Below are 26,918 nucleotides of genomic sequence, written 5' to 3'. Positions count from 1 at the left end.
ATGGGGGGGGGGGTCACCAAACCTCAGCCACAACCCCTTTCCAAGAGCTAATAAGCTTTTGTTAATGTTCTTCATGTACTAGTTCTAGATCATTTATCCATAAATTAGGGCCAATACATCCAGTCTTCTAAGTCTGCTGGCCTATTTGGCTCTAGCCACATGGAGACAATTGGGTGTCTGCTGACAACTTGATCGTCCCTTAGGACTGTTACAGCTTGGGGGTGTGCCAAGGTGGGCCAAATCCCGCACACAGCATTGGCATTTACGGTCACCTCCCTATGGGCTGACAAAGCTGGACTGAAAGTTAGTACACGTTGACTGAAAATCACAACTCGGCCTGAGTGGGTTGTGTAAACAGGCCCTTTATCCATGGTGCATCATATACCATCTGACATGGTAGCTTCCTGTCATATGCCTTTATTTAAAAAAAAACCTCCCAATTGTTCAGATTTTGTCTCATATACAGAATTTCTGCATGAGAAAGGGGCTGTGGCTCAGTGGTAGAGCATCTGCCTGACATGCAGAAGGTCTCAGGTTTAGTCCCCGGCATCTCCAGTTAAAGGGACTAGGCAAGTAGGTGTTGCGAAAGACCTCTGCCTGGGAACGAGGAGAGCAGCTGCCGGTCTGAGTAGACAATTCTGACTTTGATGGACCAAGGGTCTGATTTAGTAGAAGGCAGCTTCATGTATTCATCATTCCCATCCCAACAAACCTTTTGAGTGGTCTTTGATCTACAGGCCTGGCGCAGCTTACTCGGCTACAAGGGCCCTGGTTCCTCTGCCCGCCTCCTCCCTATGTTTAAAAACCTGCAAAGGGTGGGGGGGGGAACAGAAGCTCAGCCCAGATCTCATCTCCTAGGCAGAAATACTGCAGTCATACAATGATGTGGCTTTCAGGCTGAATTCCCCCGGGGCCACTTACAAGCGCACTCCTATGCGGAGTTCCTTCAGTCTAAGGCCATTTATGCCTGGGAGGTTTTGCCTTGGCTTTGCCGCTCTCTAGATGCACATTTTCCCCATCCAAATTCTCAAAACTCAACAATAAGTTCTCAAAACTCAACAATAAATTCTCAAAACTCAACAATAAGCCCCCATGCAGAGTTTTGAGAATTCGGATGGGGAAATTGTGCATCTAGAGAGTGGCAACTCTGAGGCAAAACCTCCCATGCATAAATGGCCTAAGATTTCTGCATCGTATCGCATTGCCAAAGCACTTCTCAGCCCCTTATCTCGCTGCTGTAGTGCCCCTGTGGGGGAAAAAAAGTTGATCAGCGTATTGTGTTTCTCAACCTCGCTGCGCTTCGCCCCGCCGTTTGCGTCTCCAGCCTCTGAGAGCGGCTTTTCCCATGACATCACTTGTGCAGCCCTCTTTTGTTCGTGTCACTTCATTCTCCAGTGAAGGGAACGGCGCCGAACTGGTCCTGCAGCTCTCCTTCCATCGCGCCGCCGCTCCCTTGCCGAGACCGGGAGCCGCCAATAAGAACCGGCAATGCTCGCTCTCGCCACTAGGGGCCCCTGTCCAGCACAAATCCTGGGCGGCGGCCCTGAAAATCTTGAACTCATCGCCCAGAATAGGGAGCCGGCAGCCTTTAGGTGTCCGGAATATCGCCTGATTGCAAAGAACCCTCTGCCCGCCCGTCGGGCCGAATCCCCGCCGCGGAGTGGCCATCGCGTTGCGACCGAAACGGCCTCCGGATTGGGCGCGAGGAGGCGGATGGGTTTCGGATAGAGCAGCAGGGCCTAGAGTCGAGAGGCTGCCACCCGGCACCGCCAAGGGCGAGCGAGGTCCTCGGCCGCGCCGGTGGGGGAAAGGCGGGGTCCTTTTGGTGGGGCCTGGGCGGATGAGGTCACTCTTTGTGGCGGCGGCTGTTGGCAAGATGGCGCCGGTGCTGGCGGAGAAGAAGCTGCTGGGGCCGGACGCGCCCGCGCCGGGCGAGTTCCTCAGCGAGGAGGAAGAAGGCCAGAGCCTCTGGTGAGGGACGGCGGCGGGGGCTCCTGCGCGCCCTTGCGGACGCGGAGCCCCGGCTCCCCTGCCTCTTAAGGGGGGGGGGGCGGTGGGACCGGCCATTGTTGGAGGATGGAGGGAGAAGAACAGGAGAAGAGACACCCCCTTGGCCTCCTGGGTATGCCCTGGCCCGGGGATGGAGATCCGGGCTCGGCCGCCTTCCGCCTTCGGAAGAGCTTTTGGTGCAGTTGTGGAATAGGAACAAGGCCCTGACAGGCGTGGGATGGAGGGATCCTCTGCTCCTTTCATCTCTCTCCCCCCCCCCCGCACAGATGCACGCGTTGCATGTGCGAGAGACGCACACAGAAGCCAGGGAGCCGCATGGGGAAGGGACCCACCCTGCCCAAGAACGAGCATCCCTTTCTTTTCCCTCCTTCCCTTTCATGGAGACATTGCTGGAGTCCCCCGAATTGGATCCCGGGGTATCACAGGAAGCGCTCATTCCCGTCTCCCCTCTTCTCCAGAGCCCTTCGCTTTCGAGATGTGGTGCTCTTGATTTGAGAGCCAGTGTCGTTGCAGTCCGGAGGATCCGTTCCTGGGAGTCTCATGGGGTGGGGGACGGCGACTTTTACCTCTGAGCAGATCTACTTCGGATTGCGCCTATAGTGTTAGGAGTAGGATCTGGGCGACCCAGGTTCAAATCCCCACGCTGTCTGTAAAGTTCACTGTGAGACCTTGGCTCATACCTGCTCTCACAACCAAACTCCTGCACGGAATCATTAGACTAGAATGAAGCGATAACTGTATACAGCCCTGACCTGGATGGCCCAGGCTAGCCTGATCTCGTCAGATCTCAGAAGCTAAGCAGGGTCAGCCCTGGTTAGTATTTGGATGGGAGACCACCGAGGAAGTCCAGGGTTGCTGTGCAGAGGAAGGCACTGGCAAACCACCTCTGTTAGTCTCTTGCCTTGAAAACCCATAAGGGGTCGCCATAAGTCAGCTGCAACTTGAAGGCACTTTACACACAAACACACACAACTGTATACAGCGCCCTGAGCCTGTTTGAGGGAGAGGGGTATGCATAATAAATACTAAATGCATAACCTTAATCTGTGCAGCAGCTACAGGTTTTGAAAATGAAATAGAAGGATTGGGGGAGGGGGGTTGTGGTTCGGTGGTAGAATGCCTGCTTTGCATTGCTGAAGGTCTCAGACTCAGGTAGATGATGATTTGTGAAAGAACTCTACCTGAGGCCTTGAACAGTCATTGCCACTCTAAGTAAGCAGTACTGTCCTTAATAGGCTGATAGTCTGACTCAGCAAACGGCAGTATAGATGCAGGGTAAAGCACTTGCTTTGCATGCAGAAGGTCCCAGGTACAATCCCTGGCATCTTCAGTTATAAGAATTAGGGAGTAGGTCATGTGAAAGACCTCCACTTGAGAGGCACTGCCAGTCAGTCAAAGTAGGCAGGACTGATCTTGATAGGCATGTGGTCAGATTCAGTAGAAGGCAGCTTTCTGTTTTAGGGAAAGGCCATGGCTCAGTGGTAGAGCATCCACTTTGCATGTAGAAGGTTCTTGTTCAATGTCCAGTTAAAATAATCAGGTAGCAGTGATGGGAAAGACCTTTACTAAGGTCCTTACCGAAACCCTGGGTAAGCTGCTGCCAGTCAGAATGGATAGTATCAACCATGCTAGTCTGACTTGGCAGAAAACAGCTTCCTATGGGATCATATGTGATTTCTGCGGTAGATGATGAGAGCAAAAAAATAGGATTGTCAGCAGAAAATTGATCAATTGTGAGTGCCTGAGAGTTTCATATGATGATGGTGTGGGAAACTAGGATGCGATGTATGTGGTTCTTTTGAGTGTAAAAAAATTCAATAGCATTTCCTCTGGTCATACTTCTCTGTTTAGTTCAATCAAATGTTCAGCTGCAGGCAAAATTTCTGCTGTTACCATTCTGCCCAGCAATAGTATGCCTGTGTGAAATCTGAGGCACCTGTCCTTATCCTCTCTCTTGACTTTGTCAGGAATGCTGTTCTACGATGGAAACACCGATGTGAATAGATCTGAGGAGCTGTATCCCATTGCAAAAGCAAGAGTAGCGTGCTAGTAGAAATGTGCTTTAAATCGATTGATGTTCAGTGAGTTATTTGGCATAGCATTCCTTGCTCCTGATCTGTTCTGGGTTCCCTCCCCCTTGCATCACGAGATGGGATGGAGTGGCAGGGGGGATTGATTCTGACCTTGCACCACAGCAGTTTTGACCCTGCTTGGGTTATCCCTTAAGAACATAAGAGGCCATGCTGGATCAGACCAAGGCCCATCAAGTCCAGCAGCCTGTTCACACAGTGGCCAACCAGGTGCCTCTAGGAAGCCCACAAACAAGACGACTGCAGCAGCACTATCCTGCCCGTGTTCCACAGCACCTAATATAATAGGCATGCTCCTCTGATCCTGGAGAGAATAGGTATGCATCATGACTAGTAACCATTTTTACTAACAGCCATGAATGCCCCTCTCCTTCATGAACGTGTCCACTCCCCTCTTAAAGCCTTCCAAGTTGGCAGCCATCACCACATCCCTTCAGTGCTACTCTTGTTTGCAGTTCTCATCACTTACATAATATTTGTGCCTGTGGTCAAACTTCTGCCGTGAGCTTTAAGGCTACATATTTGTTTCCTGCAATAATTATAGATTGAGGTGCGGAAGGCTGTTCCCAGGATTGAACATGCTCACACCCCATCTGTGGTAAGCAGGGAAGCGCTTGTATGCACCAGTCAACACTGGTGCTTTTTCTTCTTTGGCATTACCTCCCTTATTGGGGGAAGGAATCTGAAGCCACTGCTTCTGGCCTGGTTATCTCTGGGGGAAATTTTACTGTTATGGGCCAGGGGGTGGTACTACTCCCCTGACTGCCTCCTGGGAAAGGATATATCTGACCGATAAAAACAAATACTCTTTGGATTTTCCTTCTCACCGGTGATATTTGAGTTTGTGTACGGATCCTAAATCTTTGCTGCAAATCATGACTTTCTTGCTTCTGAATGCAGAATTCTGGTGTCGTTAGATGGGTGGATATTCTTGTTTTTCTGGAAGAACCTTAAAAAAACTGTAAGATATAGTTCTTACCCATTTACCAAGGTGGTACAGTGTGATGTTGCAAATCAAATGCTGGATTTTAATGAATGTATTTCTTGGTTTCCAGTAACTTATTTTTAAGCATTAGGCTAGATGTCTATCCTGCCAGGACAACAGGCTAATAGCTTTAAAAGTGTACTAGTGCAATTTCAGCAAAGTAATGCAGAAGAAACTCATCTTTCCTCACAGAAGCAGAATTTCATGGAGGATCAGGTTTCCAAAAACACCTTCCCTTATGATAGAATGTCATTTCAGTGCTGCATAAACTTTTGAAATATACCGAATTAAAGCTATTTTTATTAACAATAAAATGCAACACGCTGGCACTGTTCCAGCCATGGTAGCACTTCTAACCATAGCAAGCCAAGAATAGGATGCACTGATTTAAATAAAGTTTCCAGTATTGTAATTCATAGTTCTTAAACATTTGCATGGTAAGCATTTCCTGCAAAAACAGATTTCCTTGCAATTAAATTTTGCTATCTAATTGGGAGCTTCATATCATGTAGGTTCTCCTGCCTTTTGTGCTATGGGATTGCAGCTGCTTAGAGAAGTGGAAGGTAGGGAGGGCAGTAAAAGCAGTGGATTTCTATTTGGCTCTCTGTAGACATGCAGAGACACTAGGCAACCTCACTTGCCTTGAAGGCTCGAGTGCCGAAGACTTTGCAGAAGGAGCTGGTAGCTGTTGGGCAGTGCGGTGTTACTTCATGAGATTAAAAGTAAATATTGTTCTTGTTTGGTTAGGAGAGTCGTATATATTCAGAGCTTGACATCCGAGCCACAGATAGTTACAGGGCATAAAATTGGAGTATAAGAGGGTGGGGCCAGTGGTAGATCCTGCTGAGGTATATGAGTGGGTGTGTCCTCAGCTCTCCTCACACCTGTGTTGACTTGTCAGTCCATTAAAATATGATCTGGTATCTTAATAGTCTATTTGTCCCCCTAGTTCATTCTTGTACATTAAAATGCTATGTTTTTAACTCAGGTCATCCACTTTCAGTTCGATAGCAGGAGTTTCGGCATTAATACGTTCATATTTGGATGTCATTGTAAACCAAATTATTTTTAATAATTTTAATAATATTTCAATAAACACTGAATGTTAAGAGGTTAACTCCACTTAAAGTCAAAGATTGCTCAAATGGCTGTATGTAAATTCCTTTAGCACAGAGAAGCATTTTAATATTGCTTTGTTTCACCATTACACTTTATGTCTCAGACAGGTTAATAAGAAATTTTTTTTCATGCAGGCTTTCAATACTAAGTGAAGTTTCTACTCGATCGAGGTCTAAATTACCCTCTGGGAAAAATATTCTTGTTTTTGGTAAGTATTAGTGAGTAGTAGGGAGAGAGCTTTGGTTTTGTAGGAATGCTAAGATCTTGGGGTGGTTTTCTTCTGGGTTTTAATAATTTTAAATGACTGTAACCATAGTGTTTTATTGTTGAAATGTTTTATTGATATTTATACTGTCCGATGTATGGATTTTAGTGTTGTTACCTGCCCTGAGCCTGGTTTTGGCTGCGGAGGGCGGGTTGGAAATTGAAAAAATAAATAAAAGCTTTCCTTTTTATTTTAAGTGGTAAAAGAAAAAGAGCCACTTAATTTGCTAGAAGCCCATTATAGATGTGCTTAAAATCCTACTACCCAAGCTTGTGTTTTGATAACTTATACCTTAGACCTAATTTATTTCCATAAAGTTGTGTGCCCCTAAACTGTTTTAAAAACTAAGTTGAATGAAAATCATTCAACATAATTATTTTTTTTAAAAAGCTAGCACGACTTTTTTTTGTGGAGTAAAATGAGAGATTAGTTTTACTTTGTAGCTGAGTAACGTTGGTTGTGACGTTGAAAATTGTGACTCAGAGATTATTTTTAATGTGGCTTCTGCTTTATTCCACTGCCCTTTAAAAATGACAGAACAAATTCGATGCTTCTTCCGGCATTTGCAGAAGATTGCTTAAATTCTCAGTTCAAAGACTGAATGCCAGAGGTTGGCTTTCTGATGATGATTATTTTGTCCTGCAAACTTATTGGCAGGTGATGACGGCTCGGGCAAAACAACACTAATGACTAAAATACAAGGAGCAGAGCATGGCAAGAAAGGAAGAGGGCTGGAATACCTTTACCTGAACATTCATGATGAGGACCGAGATGGTAAAGAATATGCCTTTATCTGCATTACATTTGTCGCAATTAAGCAGGCCTTCCTGGCCAGTTTCATTGATGCTGCTGAAGTCTACCCTGTTTTCGTGCTGCCTTTTCTTTAAGCAACTGATACGAGGTTTGCCTCTTTCCATTTAATTCCCATTTAAGAGGGGGCCCACGTTCACCCAGTGAGATTTATGGGCCAGTAGGGATATGGCTCTTGATCACACTGGCTCTTACGCACATGTTATGCTTTCTGAACCTGTGCATGGTTTAACTGGAAGTATGCCCAGTTGCGTTCAGTGGGGCTTACTCCCAAGTATGACTTGCAGGCCCACTTGGATCGGTCCTTTTCCTGCGTACAGACACACGGATGCAATTGGCAAGATGGAGAGTGTAGACTGACTGATCTTCACCTTGTCCTTGTTTCCCTCGATAACTACATGTCACTAACACATATGTTGCTCTCACCTCTGTTGTCTGTCCCTCCCCCACTCTGCCCGGCGGTCAGGGTGAAGTTTGTAGGGTTCCCATCTCCTATCATCATCTCACTACATTCTGGTAAGACGGAGTAGGCCAACAGGTAGTGGCTGACCTCACCAAGCTTTCCAGTTTGAAGGGGGATTTAAACAGGGATGTTAGCACCAATAGAGTAGTGCCAGCATGGTGCAGTGGTTAAAAATGGTGGTTTGGATCGGTGGACTCTAATCTGGAGAACTGGGTTTGGTTTCCCACTCCTGCACATGAAGCCAGCTGGGTGACCTTGGGCTAGTCACAGCTCTCTTAGAGCTCTCTCAGCCCCACCTGTCTGTTCTGGGGAGAGGAGGGGAAGGTGATTGTAAGCCAGTTTGATTTTTCCTTAAGTGGTAGAGAAAGTCGGCATATAAAAACCATCTCTTCTTCTTCTAGTCTGATGGTTCTCTTGTGGTTTTTGCTGATGCTTGTTTGCTGGCTAGATAACTTATTTACATTAGTTTCCAGTATAGTTTGTTGTCCTCCCCCTCAATATTCTTTTCTCTCCCCCCTGCAAAACATGGAGCATATTGGATTATAAATGTGGATTGTTCCAATAAAGAAGGCTGCTTGCCCCTTGTGTTTGAATAAAAAATGAATTCATGGTCCACTCAGTTGAAAGAGAACTCCGTTCTTGTTCTCAATTCTGTGTTAATCTCTGGACCAAATCAGGCCGAAATGTTGCCCACAGACATAAAGTCGGCTGGAACGATTTGTTGCTTGTTATACAGCTTTTATAAATGCATTCCTGTTTTCTTGAGTTTAAAAGCCATGAGTATTAATTGTAACCCATGTGGAACATAAGAAGTTACTGGTTTTGTTTTGCTGAACACGAAGGTAGCAAGCAGGTGGGAAAGGATCTGCTGATATGAAGATATTCCTCTTTGGTTTTTCAGATCAAACCCGCTGTAATGTCTGGATTCTTGACGGGGACTTGTACCACAAAGGGCTCTTAAAGTTTGCTGTTTTGCCGGAATCGCTGCAAGAGACCCTGGTAATCTTTGTGGCGGACATGTCGAGACCATGGACTATTATGGAATCTTTACAAAAATGGGCCAGCGTCTTGCGTGAGCACATTGATAAGCTGAAAATCCCCCCTGAAGAGATGAGAGACATGGAGCAGCAGTGTAAGTAAGGTGGTGTTGGAATTGTTGTACAAGTGCAACTTTCTGTGACAGCTGCTAGCGAAAGCCTTCCTTGCGATCTGTGTGTAATTGTGCCTGGGAGGAATCAAGAAAATTGGAAAAGTCTTGATAAAATAGACCAGTTTGTCCAGGAAATGCAATCAGAATAAAACCGAATGTGCTCCCTTAATAGAAGATCGCTAAAACAAATGAGGAAGGGTACTTTCCCAATATAGTCTATATATGAACCGATTAGACATAATAGCCTCTCGTTATTGCGGGGATAACTTTTTTTCAGACTTAAGCCAATAGAGTAGAGCCAGCGTGGTGTGGTGGTTAAGAGCGGTGGTTTGGAGCAGTGGGCTCTAATCTGGAAAACCGGATTTGGTTCCCCATTCCTCCACATGAAGCCAGCTGGGTGACCTTGGGCTAATCATAGCTCTCTTAGAGCTCTCTCAGCTCCACCTGCCTCACAGGGTGTCTGTTGTCGGGAGGGGAAGGTGATTGCAAGCCAGTTTGAGTCTCCCTTAAGTGGTAGAGAAAGTCGGTATATAAAAACCAACTTCTTCTAGTCCGATAGTTCTCTTGTGGTTTTTGCTGATGCTTGTTTGCTGGCTAGATAACTTATTTACATTAGTTTACATTAGAAACTCAAGCAAGTCTGTAATGTAAACAGAATTAATATTCCTGGTGAGACTAACATTATGGCTGGAGGTACAGATTATGAGCCAGAATGGTGTAGTGGTGGGATTGTTGGACTAGATCTGGGAGAGCCAGGTTCGAATCCCCACTCTGCCATGGAAGCTTGTAGGGCGACCTTGTGCCAGTCACACCCTCACAGGGTTGTCTGAGAATAAAATGCAGGAGAGGAGAACAACGTAAGCTGCTTCGGGTCCCTGTTGTGGAGATGGGTGGTGTATAAATTAAGGAACCGAGGGCTTCATTGGGCAACTGATTTGTGGAATCTGACACTTAATGCAGAATTTGGCATCCTGAGAATCTTTGCTCTTAAAAAAACACACACCAAGATCTCCTCCTTATTCTTGTAGCAAGAGGCTTGAGAACTTAAACATATAGAAACTGTGAGACAGTACAGATTGGTGTTCAGGTTAATGCAAATAAACTTTATCTGGGGAGCAAGACACCCTGGCTTCTTTTCGATTTAATGAGAGACTCTTTGGTTGTTACGAGAAGGAGTTTGGGAATTTCTTGGTGTCTCAGGAATTGAGGATGTTTTGGTTTGACGCCAGCCATTGTTAATTGTCGCATGCCTTCCATTTGTTTTGTTTTGTTGCCCATAAGCCAGGATTAAGCCAAGCTGCACGTGTCAGGAAACAGTGTGTTGCCGGAGGGCATCACAGACTTGTTCTCGAAGTGAAAAGTAATAGCCATTGAATGCAGCACCTGAAGGCCTCTGAGGGCCTGGACTAATTGTTACTTAGCTTGCAAAAGTCTTCAGAAGCTGAAATGAATCTTAAGAGATCCTTGGCAAAAGACCAGCCATTGCAGAGTTTGTGTTTGACATTCTGGTTTTTTTTTTTTTTTTGCCAAAGGCTCATTTGCGTATTGTTTGTGGTTAGAGCCGTCCTAAAGTGGTCTGTACATGGAAGACGTTATCCTCTTCATTCTGCGGCCCATGTGTGCATACTCAGTCCCTTGCTGTCTGACTTGCTACTGTGACCACATGAGCCATTTCAGTGTAGCTGCTATCACAAGACTAGGTTCACTGGGGCTTTCTTGGTGGCCACTTTATAAAGTGTCTTCAGGCTGTCGGCCGAGGCTGGGCAAGTTGTGGGGACCCTCGAAAATGAAAATGTATTTCTGGTGTCTCTTGATTTCTTCTAAGAAGCTCTTCCTTCAGTTTTATCCTTAACAAAAAAAAACCACTGAGAACATTTTTCAATCTTTATATTACAACCCTCCCCCCAATCCCAAGTTAACATGCTAATCATTGTCCTGTAAGTATCAAGATAATGTGCTAATGAGGGTGTGGTATGTTAATATGGAACCATTGTATCCTGAAGTGATAATGTGTGAAATCCAATGCTAATCTGCATGACTATTGTTCCTGCGCTAAATGCTTTTAGAGCACATGATGACTTGCTTCTCAGTGCTTCTTGCGCTTCATTGGAGCAAGCCTCTTATTCTGTTTGACTTTTAAGTATTTGTGTGCCAGTCTTTCCTCCATAAAAAGAGTCCGGAGAACAAACCCATCAATACACAAATCATGTTTAAAAACGGATGGTAATATACGTTTGAGTTACAGTTCAGGCAACACTGAAAACAAATAATAGCACTGTTTGAATTGAGCAAATATGTGGGACACCCTAGCCGGTTGTGTACTTAGTGTTGATGGAGGCAAGGGGGTTATTCTGTCAGTGGGAGGCCTTGCAGAGAAACCGAAGGAAGGTGGGGCCAGAGTTTTCGGGGACACCTGATCTCTTAGTGACAGCATTTTCGAGTAACCAATACCTCCTTTGTGAGCAGCAAGTATGCGTGCTTGCAGAATGTTGGGCATATTACTTGCTTTAAAAACAGTGAGTGGAAATAGACTTAAAAGTCATCAGCTGATTGCCAGTAGGTGTTCTTCGACATACAATCTCTCAGAAAGCGGCACGGTCAGCTGTCACGTGAAGTAATTGAAGAGGCATTTTAAAAATCCACAGATTTTTGCACACGATACAGCAAACTGAACCCCGTTGGCAGGAAACTGCCTATCCAGAGTTTGTGTGTGTGGGAAATATGTGGGGAGGAGCCGAGGCTCAGTGATAAGAGCATCTGCTTTGAATGCGGGCGGTCCCAGGTTCAATACCAGCGTCTCCAGTTGAAAGGACCAGGTAGCAGGTGATATGAAAGACCTCTGCCTGAAACTGGAGAGTTGCTGCCGGTCTGAGTAGACAACACTGGCCTTGATAGACCGATGGTCTGACTCAGTATAAGACAGCTTCACATTAATAAATGGCAATTCAGTTGCGGACATGGCAGTTCCTACTCTCTCCTGGTATGTTCCCCAGAGGACTCTTTGTTCATCTGATACCAACGTTTTGGTGGTCCCTGGCCTGAGGAGTGTCTTACTGGCCTCTGCCAGGTCCAGGGCTTTTTCAGCCCTGGCCCCTGCCTGGTGGAATAGCCTCTCTAATGAGACCATGGCCCTGCGGGACCTTGGAGAGTTCCCCAGGGCCTGTAAGCAGAGCTATTCTGCCAGGCCTATGGTTGAGGCCAGCTATGGTTCACTTATATATAAATGCTGGCCTCCCTAACCTCCACTGCAATTAGTTTTTCCCTTTATCCAACTTGGGATCTTATCCATCTGCTCGCCAGGATGTAGCTTTATGTTACACCTCAAAGGCGCCTAGATGATTTAGGACATTTCTGTTTCCTATGGCTGTTTTATAGCACTATTTTAAATATTGTTTTAAGGTTTTTAAAGGTTTTTATCTATTTAATTGGGATGTTGTACTCCTTTGAAAGCTGCTCTGAGCCCGGCCTTGGCTGGGGAGAGCGGGGTAGAAAGTTGAAATAATAAATAATAATTGCATACCCCCGTTAGGGGTCCTGGTATCTTCATGCTCTTCAGTTGCAGAGGGCTGTGCTTATCTCTGGGAGCAGACGGTCTCTTTGCTGCAGCTGTCCTCAAAAAGCATTGCTTTTGTGTGGTGAGCACAACTGGAAAAATCACTTCTTTCTCTTCCTGCCGCTTGACACTTCCCTCTTTGTCAAGAAATCCAATCCAGCAAGGGTTGCCTGTTGGCTTTGAACACCTTGGGCTCATTTTAAAGTTAGGGCTAAATACTCGATGACTTCCAGAGCTATATCATGCGCCTTAATCATACCCACAAAAAAGAATGTCCCATTCAGTTGGTAAGAAAGCTTCCTTTCTTCTCCCGAGAAGTCTTGTTTCTGTTTGGGGGAGGGGGGATTGCGTCATCCCATACTTGTCTTGTGAGAGAAACCATGAGCCGGTGCCTGTTGCAGGGAAAACTAAACGCCTGCCTCTGGGCTTGGGCAAAGTAAGCTTCCCATTTCTGCGATTGCAGAGTCGAAACATTTCATGCAGTTCTCATGGTGTTTGTGTGTGTGTCAAAATGGGAGCTGGATGTAGATGGTTGAAAACGCCAGGAGAGCAGAACATCGCAGGGGCTGTTAAGGGCTGTGCTTTCCCGCACAGAAGGTTTCGTTGTGTGAGCCCCAGCAGCTTCTTACATGAACACGATAAAAGTTTACCTAAAGAGAAGCCTTTGGAGGTGGGGGAAGGGGGGCCGCATGCGGTTGCTGTCTCTAGGAGACTCCTTTCAGTAGCATCCTTTTAAACGTCAAAAGGGTTTCTGCAATTCGGGGATGGAACAATTTACACGTTCCATGTTTCCCTAGCTGCTGATATAGTTGAGACAGCAGTGAAATTCATCATTAGTGGGGGTCAAAACAGCCCTTCAGACTCCTGCCTTCATGACAAGCCTTGTTTAGTTAGCCTTAGCTTTGGGCTGCAGCCACGGCTAGGGGGAGATCTTGGGAAACCGTTGATTAATCCTCAGCAGATGTCTTTGGAGGGGAGTTTATGAGGAAGCTGTAGAATTATTGCTAAGAACTACTAGTTTCCAGTGTTGGAAATTTTAATGTGTGCTTCGTTTAGATAATGTTTAGAGGGGATATGATAACCATCTTCAAGTGCTTGAAGGTCTGTCATGTAGAGGATGGTGCCGAGTTGTTTTCTGTGGCCCCAGAAGGTTCGGACCAGAAGAAACGGGTTGAAATTAAATCAAAAGAATTTCCGTCTAGATATTAGGAATAATTTTCTAACGGAGCGGTTCCTCAGTGGAACAGGCTTCCTCGAGAGGTGGTGGGATCTCCTTCCCTGGAGGTTTTTAAGCAGAGGCTAGATGGCCATCTGTCAGCAAAGCTAATTCTATGACCTTAGGCAGATCCAGAGAGGGAGGGCACCTTGGCTTTCTTCTGGGCATGGAGAAGGGGTCACTGGGGGTGTGGGGGGAGATAGTTGTGAATTTCCTGCATTATGCAGGGAGTTGGACTAGATGACTCTGGTGGTCCCTTCCAACTCTGTGATTCTTTGTAGCTGTGTATCTGGTGTAAAATTCAGTTTCCTGTAATATGGGTGCATATACAGAGCACCCTTGGAGCTGTATTTGCTTACTACAGGTAGCTCCTTGGTACTCAGCAGAAAGCTTAATGACAGTGTACTATGTACTCTTCCAGGCTAAAAAAATCAGTTTGCAGTTGTAAGAGGCAGATGACTTTGGCGGCCTGTATTTATGGACAGTATCTCTTTGCATCAATATTTATACGATTCCCAGTAAGAGAGAGGTGGGCTCTCGGATGTTTTAAACTAGCCACATCCTTTGCTGGTGTTTTGTTTTGTTTTTTGTTTGCATCGTTTTCTAATTTGGTAATCCTAGTCTTCCACTGTGTGCTGGGTGCCTTATATTGCCTGATTGCTTTGTTTTACATTTAGTAATCTCCCTTGAGTCGCTGGGAGAAACGTGGACTAGAAATGAAGCAGATACATTCTCTGAACAAATCCCGGACCTATATTCTTTGCTAATTCTAGTGCGGGAGGGGGACTGTCAGAACAATCTCTCATAGGAGGGGCAGAGATATTCCTGTGAGCTTCTGACCGCTTCGGTCATGCATAGTTGAAAGCCTAGAGGGTCGAGCTGGCACTTAGGAGGGTTTAACCCACGGGAAAGTTTTGCCTTCGGCCTGCGTTCTGCCCCACACTGAGCTGCAGTGTATCTTCTAGCTGCAGGGCAGGGATGGGTACCGGTCCTTGGCTCAGTCTCCTGCCCTGTACATGTGCCCTCTGTCACTGGATGTTTTGTAGAGGCCTGGCCCTCGAATAGTGTTCTCCTCCAAGCTTTCAGCTGTGTCCTGTTCAGTTTCCACTGTTAAAGAGGGTAAATATAGCTCCAGGGAGCGCAGTCATGAGGTACCCATTTGGCTCGCCCTCTCTACTGGTTTGGGCTGGCATCTGTTAGACTTGGCTGTCTTAAGGATCATGGAAGAGGGAAAACAGCAGCAGCAACATGGGGCAGTTCCCAACGCATGGTCTCCCCACCGTTATTGCTTCTGCCTTTGGGTTCTCTGGATGGAGGCTCCAAGCCTGACACGAGGATTTGAGTGTTTAATGGAAGCTGCGTTTTAGGTGCTGTGGAACACGTGCAGGACAATGCTGCTGCTGTTGTCTTGTTTGTGGGCTGGACCTGGTTGGCCACCTTGTGGACAGACTGCTGGTCTTGATGGGCCTTGGTCTGATCCAGCAGGGCTTTTCTTATGTTCTTATGCCTTGACCTGGATGGTCTCAGCTAGCCAGATCTCATAAGATCTTGAAAGCTAAGCAAGGCTGGCCTTGGTTAGTACTTGTATGGGAAACCACCAGGGAGTTTGGGGAGTTGCTATGTAGAGGCAGGCAATGGCAAACCACCTCTGGTTGTCTCTTGCTTTGAAAGCCAATGGAATTGTCATAAGTTGAGTGCAACTTGATGGTACTTTCTACCACCATATGGTTTTAGTTCCTGTTATTTCTATAAACTGTAAAACGCTCTTGACCAGAAATCTTTCTTTTTGCTAATGTAAATAGCATTCAGTATTCTACGTATTGGGTCATTCGAGATGCAAGGACTGCAGTGAATAACTTCGCATCTTGATTTAATAACGCTGCTGTTCGATAAGAATCTAATTGATCCATTTGCTTACCAGTTTTTAAAATCACCACGATTCTTGCATCTTCCCATGAGTGTGGTGATTGTTTGCCTTTCATTATCTGGCTAAATAATATTGTCATTTATAATTTTAGGCTCTAGGTGTGAATCTTTCGTCCTCTAATCTGAAAGGTTGGTTCATCATTCTAAGCAATTTTGTTGTATCCTTTTGCTTCCATAGTTGTGAAGGCATTTCAGGAGTACATGGAGCCTGAGGAAGGCTATCAGGGATCACCACAGAGAAGAGGCCCGTCGGGCCAAGATGATGAAAATGTTGCTTTACCACTTGGGGACAACGTGCTGACCCACAACCTTGGAATTCCTGTGATAGTTGTTTGTACGAAGGTGAGCTTGATCGCCAGGGTGTGTGTGCATGCATGAAAATGTTGCTTTACCACTTGGGGACAACGTGCTGACCCACAACCTTGGAATTCCTGTGATAGTTAAAAATATTGTCGAAGGCTTTCACGGTCAGAGTTCCTTGGTTCTTGTAGGTTATCCGGGCTGTGTAACCGTGGTCTTGGTATTTTCTTTCCTGACACTGTCCTTCAGTGTTACTCCTCTGAAGATGCCTGCCACAGCTGCTGGAGAAACATCAGGAAAGAAAATACCAAGACCACGGTTACACAGCCCGGATAACCTACAAGAATCCTGTGATAGTTGTTTGTATGAAGATGAGCTTGATCGCCAGGGTGTGTGTGCATGCATGTGTGTGTTTTTTAGTGCACTGGAGTAGACTTTTTTGCTAGGGAGGGGAGGGACTCCAGGTTTATGTGGGGTCTGTGACGCTACTATTAACAGTCCTTGAGTTTCCATTCTTACTACAGCTAAGTCTAAGAATGTATTATCATAAATGAAAACACATTCTTCCCTTAATGATCTCTGCTGTGTCTCCTGGCCCTTCCTTGGTCTCTCGTGTGTTGAATTTTAGATTGTAAGCTGTTTGGGGGCAGGGATTGCCTTCTAGCACTTTGCAAAGGACGGCTTAGATGCTGCAAGGCCAGATAAATTCCAAAGCCTGGGCCACAAGTGCCCCAGGGATGAGGTTGTGTTGAAGTGACAGAGGTCAGGGATAGTAGGACGAATGGTATGACTTCAGAGCGCAGGTGGGGGGGGGTCACATTTTGGAATGTTCCCCCTCTGTTAAAAAAACTCCTTGTAAATAGAAAACCTGTAAAGCATGCAAGAGAGAGGGGCTAGAACATTTATTCCTGCTGTGTTAGCAGGGGAGTTTTAAGATGCATGGGGATGTTCAAAACTGGAATGCTCTAGTTGCAGTATAAAGTGATATAGTCCAATGTATCACCTAAGATTTCTGCCAGGGCTAAACCCAGGCCTGATCTACCTGCAAAAGGTCTTGCACATTGATGGCACATTATTATTGTTGTGGTGGAGGAGGAAGCAACTTCCAAAACGTTATTTCTTCCACTCTACTTTTTGATTATTAATGTATGTAAAAGCTGGAATTCTTCAGTTTTTTTAGAAAGAGTTTACTTAGCTCTTTTGACTTACAGTGATGGGCTGCTTAATTTCTAATTGTTTTATTACCTAACGTATAGTGACATGTCAAGCGTCTCTGTGGATTTCTTGTGATCGTAATGTGCCTACTCAGACTTTTTGCTATCCTCCATTGAAAAGGGTTTCTGTTAACACCTCAGGGTTATGTGGAATTCTTTGGATTTTAACAAGCATGTCCAGGGAGAGTGTGAAACACAATCTTGTGCCCAATTCCCGATCTAACTTTCAAAAAAATATTTCCTAATAAAATTCAGAGTATACTGTACCTTGATTTCTACTGTATATTCTTTAAGAGTATACTGTACCTTGATTTCTACTGTATATTCTTTATATTCTGTATATTCTTTAAAGTGAGGCAAACTGAAAGTAAAACTGTTGTGTTCTGAAGCGCAGATGTGTGAATTAAATGTCCCCTGGTTTTCTTGAAAGCTGAAGTGTCTAGGAATATGCGACGTCTATGAAATTCAAATGAATGTGTGACATTTTAAGAACAGAATCTCTCGCTTGTCCAGCTTTGGCTTTGTAGTATCTCTTGATGGCTTGTGGAGTTTATTCTTTTCCTTAATTGCCTCGAACCAGGCTGGCTTTGAACATTGGTTTGGTTTGATGCATTCCCCCCCCCCCTTTATGTGTTCCACACACCTTTTCTACATCAGGCTTCTGGAAATCTTAAGTTTCTCTTGTGCTTCTTTTTCAGTGTGATGCAATGAGCATACTAGAAAAGGAACATGACTACAGAGAAGAACAGTTTGACTTTATTCAGTCCCACATTCGCAGATTCTGCTTGCAGTGTATCCTTTTCTTGCTTGAAAAGTGACAGAACTGAAAAGTGGGGAAGCTGAGAGACCTTCTCTGTTCAGTTTCGCACGTCATCCCAGGTTTTGGTCCATTCATTGGTCTTTGGTGACTCTTGGCTGTTTGTTTCTGTCTCTGTATTTTTCACTTCCTCTTCAGTTGGTAGCTTAATGTGTATGGAAGAAAAAAGTGAGGTCCAGCATTTCCCTGGGCCACACACACACACCCCCTCTGAATCTTGGGTTTCCTGCATATTTTGGAACTGAGGCTGCACTTCTATGCAGGCGTGTGTAAGAGCAAGTCCCTTTGAAAGTAGTAGGGCTTGCATTAGAGTAAGCATGTAGGATCTGGCTGCCTGTTACATAGTGCGTTTTGTAAATGACTTAGGGAATTGCTGCTTCTGTTTGTTAATTTTCTCTCTCACAATTCCTTCTGTGGCTCTCTGCCTCTGGTTACTCTCACAACCCTGAGAGCTTAGGCTGAGAGGTTGTGATTGGCCAGAGGCCACCCAGTGAACTTCATTGTGTATGGGAAATTTGAACCCACATCCTTTCCCTCCACTGGTATTAGTGTGATATTGAGTCTGCTATTTAACTTTCCTGTGTTGCTTTTAAACCATAATCTCTGTGTCTTTCAAGCTTTCTCCTTGTTGTAACCTCCCCCCATGCCTGCTCAAAACTTCCTCTCGTTAGGTATGGAAATATCTACTCCATTTAATTTTGAAAGTGGCACACACTTGTCCCATCTCATCACCATGCTTGCATCCAGTGCTGAATTTGTGAAAACGTTGCTCTTTCTTAAAAATTGAGTAGTATTAAGAGGTGAATTCCAGTTTATTTTCAACCCACGCTCCTGAAGCTTTCCTTAAAATAAATAAATAGATGGTGCAGCCTTGATTTATACATCAGTTAAGGAGGAAAAGAACCTCGATTTGTTGTATAAGTACATTGTACATAAAACATACAGCTTTCACTTTGCCACACCTGCCTTAGTGGTCGAAAAGGATGCTGTTTTCATGTAAGTGAAAGGTCTTGGTAAGACATAGTGCTGAAATGTTGTCTTGTTAGTTTATCACCACCCAGGATGTGGTGATGGCTGCCAACTTGGAAGGCTTTAAGAGGGGTGTGGGCATGTTCATGGAGGAGAGGGGTTTTCATGGCTACTAGTCAAAATGGATACTAGTCATGATGCATACCTGTTCTGTCCAGAATCAGATAAGCATGCCTAATATATTAGGTGCTATGGAACACAGGCAGGATGGTGCTGCTGCAGTCGTCTTGTTTGTGGGCTTCCTAGAGACACCTGGTTGGCCACTGTGTGAACAGGCTGCTGGACTTGATGGGCCTTGGTCTGATCCAGCATGGCTTTTCTTAAGTTTTTATGTTCACTTCAAAAATGCTGTACCTATACTGAGCATCTTGATGCTGTACTTGAAGCTGTACTTCTCTAAAATGATTAATCTACCTGAATTTTATTCCCTCCCCAGACCTGCTGGCTGGGACAATGAAAAGAAAATTGCCATTCTGCACGAAAACTTGACAACAGTGAAACCTGAAGATGCGTATGAAGACTTCATTGTAAAACCACCAGTAAGAAAGGTACAGTAGACTTTAAAACACTTGCCCCCCCCCCCCCAAAACCTAGGGCTGCTAGGCTGGGCTGGCATCGGCATCCTCTGCTGGGGTCCGGGGCTTCTCTCTGCTCAGGGTCTCCCGCAACCCGGAACTGACCCTGCTGCTACGAGGCATTTTTGTTCCAAGTTCTTCCATGCTGTGAACATTGAGAGCTCAAGTCATTCATTTGACACTCAGAGCCAGCTAGGTGTAGTGGTTAAGAGCGGTGGTTTGGAGCGGTGGACTCTGATCTAGAGAACTGGGTTTGATTCCTCCTCCACATGAGCGGCAGAGGCTAATCTGGTAAATTGGATTTGTTTCCCCGCTCCTACACACGAAGCCAGCTGGGTGACCTTGAGCTAGTCACACTCTCTCAGCCCCACCTATCTCACAGGGTGTCTTATGGGGAGGGGAAGGGAAGGTGGTTGTAAGCTGGTTTGAGTCTCCCTTAAGTGGTAGAGGGTCGGCATATAAAAACCAACTCTTCTTCCTGAAGTGGCCTAATTGACTTTATCCTCCAGGGTCGCTGTCACAGTTGCTTTGGGGGATGCTGTGAGGCAGGCTCTCTGAAGTCAGATGGTACCACTGCAGATTTTTTTTTAAGAGTGTGCCTCTTGATCTCTGATAGACATGTTTTGTAGAATGGGAAGGCACTGGAAAGTTATGCAGTTCAGTTCCTTGCCACACAGCACGACATCTCGAGAAACTTTTCTGGGAGATTGCTTCCTGTGCTGTATGCAGAGAATATATACAGGGTTTTTTGGTTTTTTTGAAGAACAAATAAAATTCTTAAAGTGGTAAAATTCCTGTTGAGGCTAGTGGTTAAGAGCTCTTGTAACATTGCTTCTGTTATTTTTAATCACGGCGTTTCTAAGCTTTTTCCAATTTGCCTGGTTGACTGTGGTTCTAAGGGTACTCCACTTTACATCCTAGCAGTCCCCTCTAGTAGGCAAGAATTGTAAGAATTGCTGGATTAGTGCACTGTTAACAATACTGATATTTGAACGAGAGTAGAATAGGGGCATTATAGGATCCCTTGCAGGGAACATTTGGGGCTGTATTGCTACACCGTCTCTGCTCAGAGGATTGAACTGCGTATGGGTGAGTGTATACATGTATACACCCTCTCTCCTGGCTATTTCCTGTTGGTAAAAAAAGGACTTTTCTGTTTTCACTCCTCAGTTAGTGCATGATAAAGAGCTTGCAGCAGAAGACGAACAAGTGTTTCTTATGAAGCAGCAGGTAAGAAAAATCAGAATTCTTTCAATTAAGTTTTTCCTTTGCATTAATTTCCCCATACTTCAGAATTTTTCCAAACCTTGGACTGTTTCAGATATGTGTTAAATCGTTTTAAAAATAATAATAATCAGAAGTAAAATATATGGGTAGTGGAATATGCTCCCCTCCCATTAACTAATGAATCCTTTAGCAGAAGTACAGGGTGGGGCTATCCCAGAGGGAGGGGAGTATGTGGGCCTCTCTTCTACAGTGCCTGAATCCAACTCAGCCGAGGACCTCTTGGCTCTAGAACCCAGCTGCTGAGACAGTCAGGAAGGGAGGAAAGGGGCACCTTCTTCGTGCCCGGATGCCCCTCCAGTTTAGCATTCCCTCCCAATGGGGCATAGGTATAATTCGTGTGTTAGACTGGAGATATATACCTGCGTGCTGATCCATGACCAAAACACTGGTGTAACACTGGTGAACATTTACATTGTGCGCTTAAAAGTGGCTTAGTACCAGATTCAATGGCACGTCCTTTTTGAAAAGAACCTGGGACTTGTCCTTGTCCAAAGAAGCTGTAAAATAGGTACTGATGAGAGATCATTGCCCACTGGGGAAGGGCCGTAACTCAGTGGTAGAGCATCTGCTTGGCATGCAGTAGGTCCCAGGTTCAATCCCCAGCATCTCCAGTTAAAGGGATTAGGCCGGTAGGTGATGTGAAAGACCTCTACCTGACCGCTGGCAGTCTGAGTAGACAATACTGACTTTGATGGACCAAGGGTCTGATTCAGTAGAAGGCAGCTTCATGTGTTCACTGCAGTACTGGGATTCCCCAAACCTCCACATGAGCGGCAAACTCTAATCTGGTGAACCAGGTTGGTTTCCCCACTTCTCCACATGAAGCCAGCTGGGTGACTTTAGGCTAGTCACAGCTCTCTTAGAGCTCTCTCAGCCCCACCTACCTTACAGGGTGTCTGTTGTGGGGAGGGGAAGGTGATTGTAAGCTGATTTGATTCTTCCTTAAGTGGTGGCGAAAGTCGGCATATAAAAAAACCAACTCTTCTTCTGCTGCTGGTGATTATAGCGTGTTTCCAGTCCATTAGGGGAAATAATCCCCTTTATCTCGCTTCTCAGTGCCCTCTACTGACACTATTTTGTAATAACTCTCTAAATCTGTCGAGGTATTCAGTGGCGAAGTTAAACTCACAAAAGAGCATCTTTGGTTATTCTTTTGTTTCTTTTCTGTTTCAGTCTTACCTTGCCAAGCAGCCGGCTACACCTACAAGGGCTTCTGTGAGTATACGTATACAAGAAAGCCACTCCCAGATTAAAATAAAGGGCTGCCTCCTGAGAGTTTGAGTGAACAGTGAACCCTTTTCCAGTGTATCTTTTTTAGAATCTGCTTGGGACGTGGCGTGCAGTTTGCGAAAGTCATTTCTAATGATATTTGGCAAAATTCTGGCCTTGGGCTGGCGGGGAGGGCATGTAGGTAGTTTTACCAGCTGAATTTTCAAATCTGAATGTGAGAGATTTCTCCTGAAAAATGCATGCTTGAAACTGACTGTCTTTGCTGTAACAGTGAAAACAGGGAGCTAGCTTAAGGTAATAAGGAGACAAACTGTGGCGTGAGCAAAGAGAACTGGAAACTTAAAAAGGGAAAGATTGTGAAGGAAACAAGTCACCCAGCAGGAGGAGGAAACCCATTTTGAGAGTACAGATTCAAGCTCCAAATTATTGGTTTAAATACCCTGAAATTCGAACTGTAACATTCCCCTGTAATGCATTAGCCCCCACATTAGCAACACGTTGCAAGCTGATTGAACTTTGTTTTTTCCCCCAAAGGGAGGACTTCTGCTTCTTGGCAGAGAAGAAAATCAAACACTTACCTTCCCTCTTCATTTTTTCTTTACAGGAATCTCCTGCAAGAGGGCCTTCCGGATCACCGAGACCCCAGGGCAGACCTTGTCCTGCCACTGTCCCCAGTGCCTCACCAATAGCATCCGTTAAGAAGCCAGATCCAGCTATTAAAAGTATGCATTACACTTTTCAATATTCTAACTTTCCCTAGAACTCTTTGAGTCCCTCAGGTAACAGGACAGTTAAAAAGCAAAGGTCCCCTGTGCAAGCGCCGTGTCATTCCTGACCCATGGGGTGATGTCACATCCCGACGTTTATTAGGCAGACGTTGTTTACAGGGTGGTTTGCCAGTGCCTTCCCCAGTCATCTTCCCTTTACCCCCAGCAAGCCAGGGACTCATTTGACCGACTTCAGAAGGATGGAAGGCTGAGTCAACCTTGAGCCGGCTACCTGAAACCAGCTTCCGTCGAGATCGAACTCAGGTCGTGAGCAGAGCTTGGACTGCAGTACTGCAGCTTACCAGTCTGCACCACCGGGCTCCTGACAGGGCAGTTATAGCGCAGTTAATAATAACAGATATTTATTTTAGATACTCGGCAGGGATCTGTTGGGGTTTGGGAATGCTTTGCTCCTTGTGCTGTGTCCTGTTTGTGTCTGAATGCCATTGTAAGTCTCCTTTTTTGCTCTTCTCTTGATTAGATAATGCTGCCAGCGAAGGCGTCCTGGCCAGCTTCTTCAACAGTCTGTTGAGTAAAAAGACCGGCTCTCCTGGGAGTCCTGGAGCAGGAGGCGTGCAAAGTACAGCCAAAAAATCAGGTACTGTCATCAAGTCGAACACACCATTTCTTCATATGTATTTCTTCTTGAATTGAACACATGAACACATGCAGCTGCCTTATACTGAATCAGACCCTTGGTCCATCAAAGTCAGTATTGTCTACTCAAGCAGCGGCTCTCCAGGGTCTCAGGCAGAGGTCTTTCACATCCCCTATTTGCCTGGCCCCTTTAACTGGAGATGCCGGAGAGTGAACCTGGGACCTTCTGCATTCCAAGCTGAGGCTCTACCACTGAGTCACGGCCCCTTTCCATGGCTCTCCAGGGTCTCAGGCAGAGGTCTTTCACATCACCTACTTGCCTAGTCCCTTTAACGGGAGATGCCGGGGAGTGAACTTGGGACCTTCTGCATGCCAAGCAGAGGCTCTACCACTGAGCCACAGCCCCTCCCCAATTGTTTTAGAAATTAATAGGTGTTTGGCCGATATCAGTGTTGTGTTTTGAGCTCATCTTGCCAAGCCACCCTTCTTCCATTTCTTGGATGGGGAGCTGGAAGTGTGAAGGGAGCTTGGGGGTTCACTCTGAGATCTGAGAGTGGGAGCATTTTGAACCGGCTTTTTATATATGTGTTTGGAGGGCATGAGGAATCGCAGGGGGGATAAATGGTTCTCTCCTGAAATAGTGTCACAGTGTGACACAGCGTGTCACAGCTGACTCCCAGGGCTAAATAGGTAGCCCACAAGCCCCCAGCCTGAGAGCTGCTGTGGTACAGTGATTAAGAGTGTCAAACAGACTAGGATCTGGGAGACCCAGGTTCAAGGCCCCACTCAGCCATGGAAGCTTGCTGGATGACCTTTGGCCAGTCACTGTCTCTTAGCTTAACATGCTTCACAAGGTAGCGGTTGGGAGGATAAACTTGGAGGGGAGGAGAATGATGTTGTGAGCCAGTTTTGGGGCACCGTTGGGGAGAAAAGGGGGGTATAAATAAACCTCTAGCTCTATAGCACACTTGCATTGACTGCTGAGATTTAAGGCAAGAAGCTACACCTCTAGTCCTGCAATTGAGGGGGTGTATTTCCTCTCCCCATGCAATATGGCACACATGCACCAACACAAACTTCACATGTACACCCCCATTCTCAAAACATCTGGGAGGAGCAGAATAGTGCAGTAAGGATAGAATAGAAGCACTGGTCTCCGATCCTAAGTAATTCATCACCCAAGACTCTCTTAACATCATGGTAGTCACAGCCTTTAAAAATATATGACATTCTGGAAGGGGGAGAAGATGGAGTTTCACGTCAAAGTGCACATGTCCCAACCCTAATTTCCCCTTCCAAGGTAATATAAGCCCAAGCAGTCCAGCTTCTTCTCCCTTCCCCACTCCCAAAACTATTCTCAACATTTTGTGTTTATTTTTCCAGGCTGTTTTGATTTATTTTTCTTCCAAACTGTTGTCCATATTGGGGAATCTCTTGAGTATGCAGAAACCTGTAGTTTGTCTACAGGTGACCCTTGCCTGTTGTTCTGTTGGTACTAATAGATCAGCCTAGCCCAATATTGTCAGGGCTTGGAAGCTAGATAGGGTTGGTGCTTGGATGGGAAACCATCAAGGAAGAAGGGCTGCTGTGTGTAGTGAGAGCCAGTGTGGTGTAGTGGTTAAGAATGTTGGACTACTAGCTGGAAGACCTGGGTTCAAATTCCCACTCGTGCCATGGAAGCTCGCTGGGTGACCTTGGGCTAGTCATATTCTCAGCCTACCCTACTTCACAGGGTTGTTGTGAGGATAAAATGGAGGAGGAGAACAGCGTAAGCTGCTTTGGGTGTCCACTGAAGAGAAAGGTGGAATAGAAATAAAGTGAAGGAAGGAAGGAAGACAATGGCAGAACACCTCTGCTCATATCTTGCTTTGAAAACTGCATAAGGTAGAACCATGTTCAAGTACTTGAAGGGCTGTCATATAGAGGATGGTGCCGAGTTGTTTTCTGTTGCTCCAGAAGGTCGGACCAGAACCAACGGGTTGAAATTAAATCAAAAGAGTTTCTGTCTAGACACTAGGAAGTTAGAGCGGTTCCTCAGTGGAACAGGCTTCCTCGGGAGGTGGTAAGTGCTCCTTCCCTGGAGGTTTTTAAGAAGAGGCTAGATGGCCATCTGTCAGCAATGCTGATTCTATGACCTTAGGCAGATTATGAGAGGGAGGGCACCTTGATCAACTTCTGGGCATAAAGTATGGGTCACTGGGTGTGTGGGGAGGGAGGTATTTGTGAATTTCCTGCATTGTGCAGGGGGTTGGACTAGATGACCCTGGTGGTCCCTTCCAGCTCTATGATTCTGTGATTCTATTCTATACATGTGGTCACAATGAACTGGTTGCAACTTGATGGTATACTTCATTGTTATACAAGATCCAATTCCCTATTAGGAGGAGTGATTTTTATATGTAGGTAACTTCTCTCTTAGGAGCCCCGTGGCACAGAGTGGTAAGCTGCAGTACTGCAGTCCAAGCTCTGCTTACGACCTGAGTTCGATACCGACGCAAGCTGGTTTCAAGTAGTCGGCTCAAGGTTGACTCAGCCTTCCATCCTTCTGAGGTCGGTCAGATGAGGACCCAGCTTGCTGGGGGTAAAGGGAAGATGACTGGGGAAGGCACTGGCAAACCACCCCGTAAACATAGCCTGTCTAGGAGAAAACAGGATGTGATGTCACCCCATGGGTCAAGAATGACCCGTTGCTTGCACATGGGACCTTTACCTTTTTAACTTCTCTATTACTCCTTTTTAGGGCAAAAAACAGTTTTGACGAATGTTCAAGAAGAACTGGATAGAATGACTCGCAAGCCAGACTCGATGGTAACGGCCAACTCGTCTCCGACAGAGAACGAAGCTTGATAACGCCTAAACCTGCATATGTAAATGACCAAATAACTATGTACATTGATCTGATAAGACCAGGAGCTCTCTGCTGTTGTGGCAGATGCTATAAGTTTTCTTGGGGCAGGGAGAAATGAAATTTAACCTTCATTGGCTTGTCCCAGTATCAAGTGCACATTCAGGAAGATTTGCATATAAATTTCCTCCGTTTTAAGATAACCATTTTAGAGTTTCAATAGGGCAGTTCTCTTGATTTTGGGGGAGGGGTGGTGAACAAGGGGCAGCCGTGGTTCTTATAGGAAGAGCACAGAAACGTGAGATGTGGAAATCCGGTTGAAATGGCACGAAGGAAGAATCGAAGTCCCCCTTTCCCTGAATTTTGCTGGAGTTGGCCATTGGCAACGTACTGGGAGAGAATGTGGTGTAGTGGAATGTTGGTTAGATGAAGAGTGTTTAAAATGCTGCGTTGAAAAGGAGAAACGCGAGATCTGGCTCCGTAGATGCAAAAAAGCAAGTTGGACAGACCGGAGGGAATGAAACCAGTATTAACAAATCCTGCGTTTGAATATTATTGATCAGATAATCACTGTTTAAAAACAAAACAAAAAGCCTTCACGTTTGGAGAGTGTTTGAGGCTTAAACACTGAGCATCATGGGAATTTTTTCTTGATATAAATGGCTTTTTT

The 26,918-nt window shown here is 45.6% G+C and overlaps 1 protein-coding gene across 1 annotated transcript; it reads left to right on the top strand.

Moving 5' to 3' along the window:
• Window positions 1-1,837: 1,837 nt before the first annotated feature.
• On the top strand, window positions 1,838-26,335 carry DYNC1LI2 (dynein cytoplasmic 1 light intermediate chain 2). Its single transcript, XM_056862780.1, has 13 exons — window positions 1,838-1,971; window positions 6,339-6,412; window positions 7,127-7,243; window positions 8,644-8,874; window positions 15,766-15,929; window positions 17,800-17,893; window positions 18,779-18,914; window positions 19,384-19,495; window positions 20,693-20,752; window positions 21,983-22,024; window positions 22,644-22,761; window positions 23,288-23,404; window positions 26,144-26,335. The coding sequence occupies exons 1-13, from the start codon at window positions 1,841-1,843 to the stop codon at window positions 26,248-26,250; spliced, it is 1,503 nt and encodes a 500-aa protein (XP_056718758.1). The 5' UTR covers window positions 1,838-1,840; the 3' UTR covers window positions 26,251-26,335.
• The last annotated feature ends 583 nt before the right edge of the window (window positions 26,336-26,918 follow it).

This window comes from Euleptes europaea, chromosome 17, assembly GCF_029931775.1.
Source record: "Euleptes europaea isolate rEulEur1 chromosome 17, rEulEur1.hap1, whole genome shotgun sequence".
In the NCBI taxonomy this organism is placed as follows: domain Eukaryota; kingdom Metazoa; phylum Chordata; class Lepidosauria; order Squamata; family Sphaerodactylidae; genus Euleptes; species Euleptes europaea.
Note: the sequence above shows the minus strand (reverse complement) of the source record. Positions and strands in the feature narration are given on the sequence as shown.

What these genes read in the sequence shown, in the direction of transcription:
- DYNC1LI2 (XM_056862780.1), top strand. Translation starts at nt 1,841, where the DNA reads ATGAGGTCACTCTTTGTGGCGGCGGCTGTTGGCAAGATGGCGCCGGTG. An exon ending in TCGCAGATTCTGCTTGCAGT is followed by an intron (nt 17,894 to 18,778) that starts GTATCCTTTTCT and finishes ATAAATAAATAG; the next exon opens with ATGGTGCAGCCTTGATTTAT. An exon ending in AAGTACAGCCAAAAAATCAG is followed by an intron (nt 23,405 to 26,143) that starts GTACTGTCATCA and finishes ACTCCTTTTTAG; the next exon opens with GGCAAAAAACAGTTTTGACG.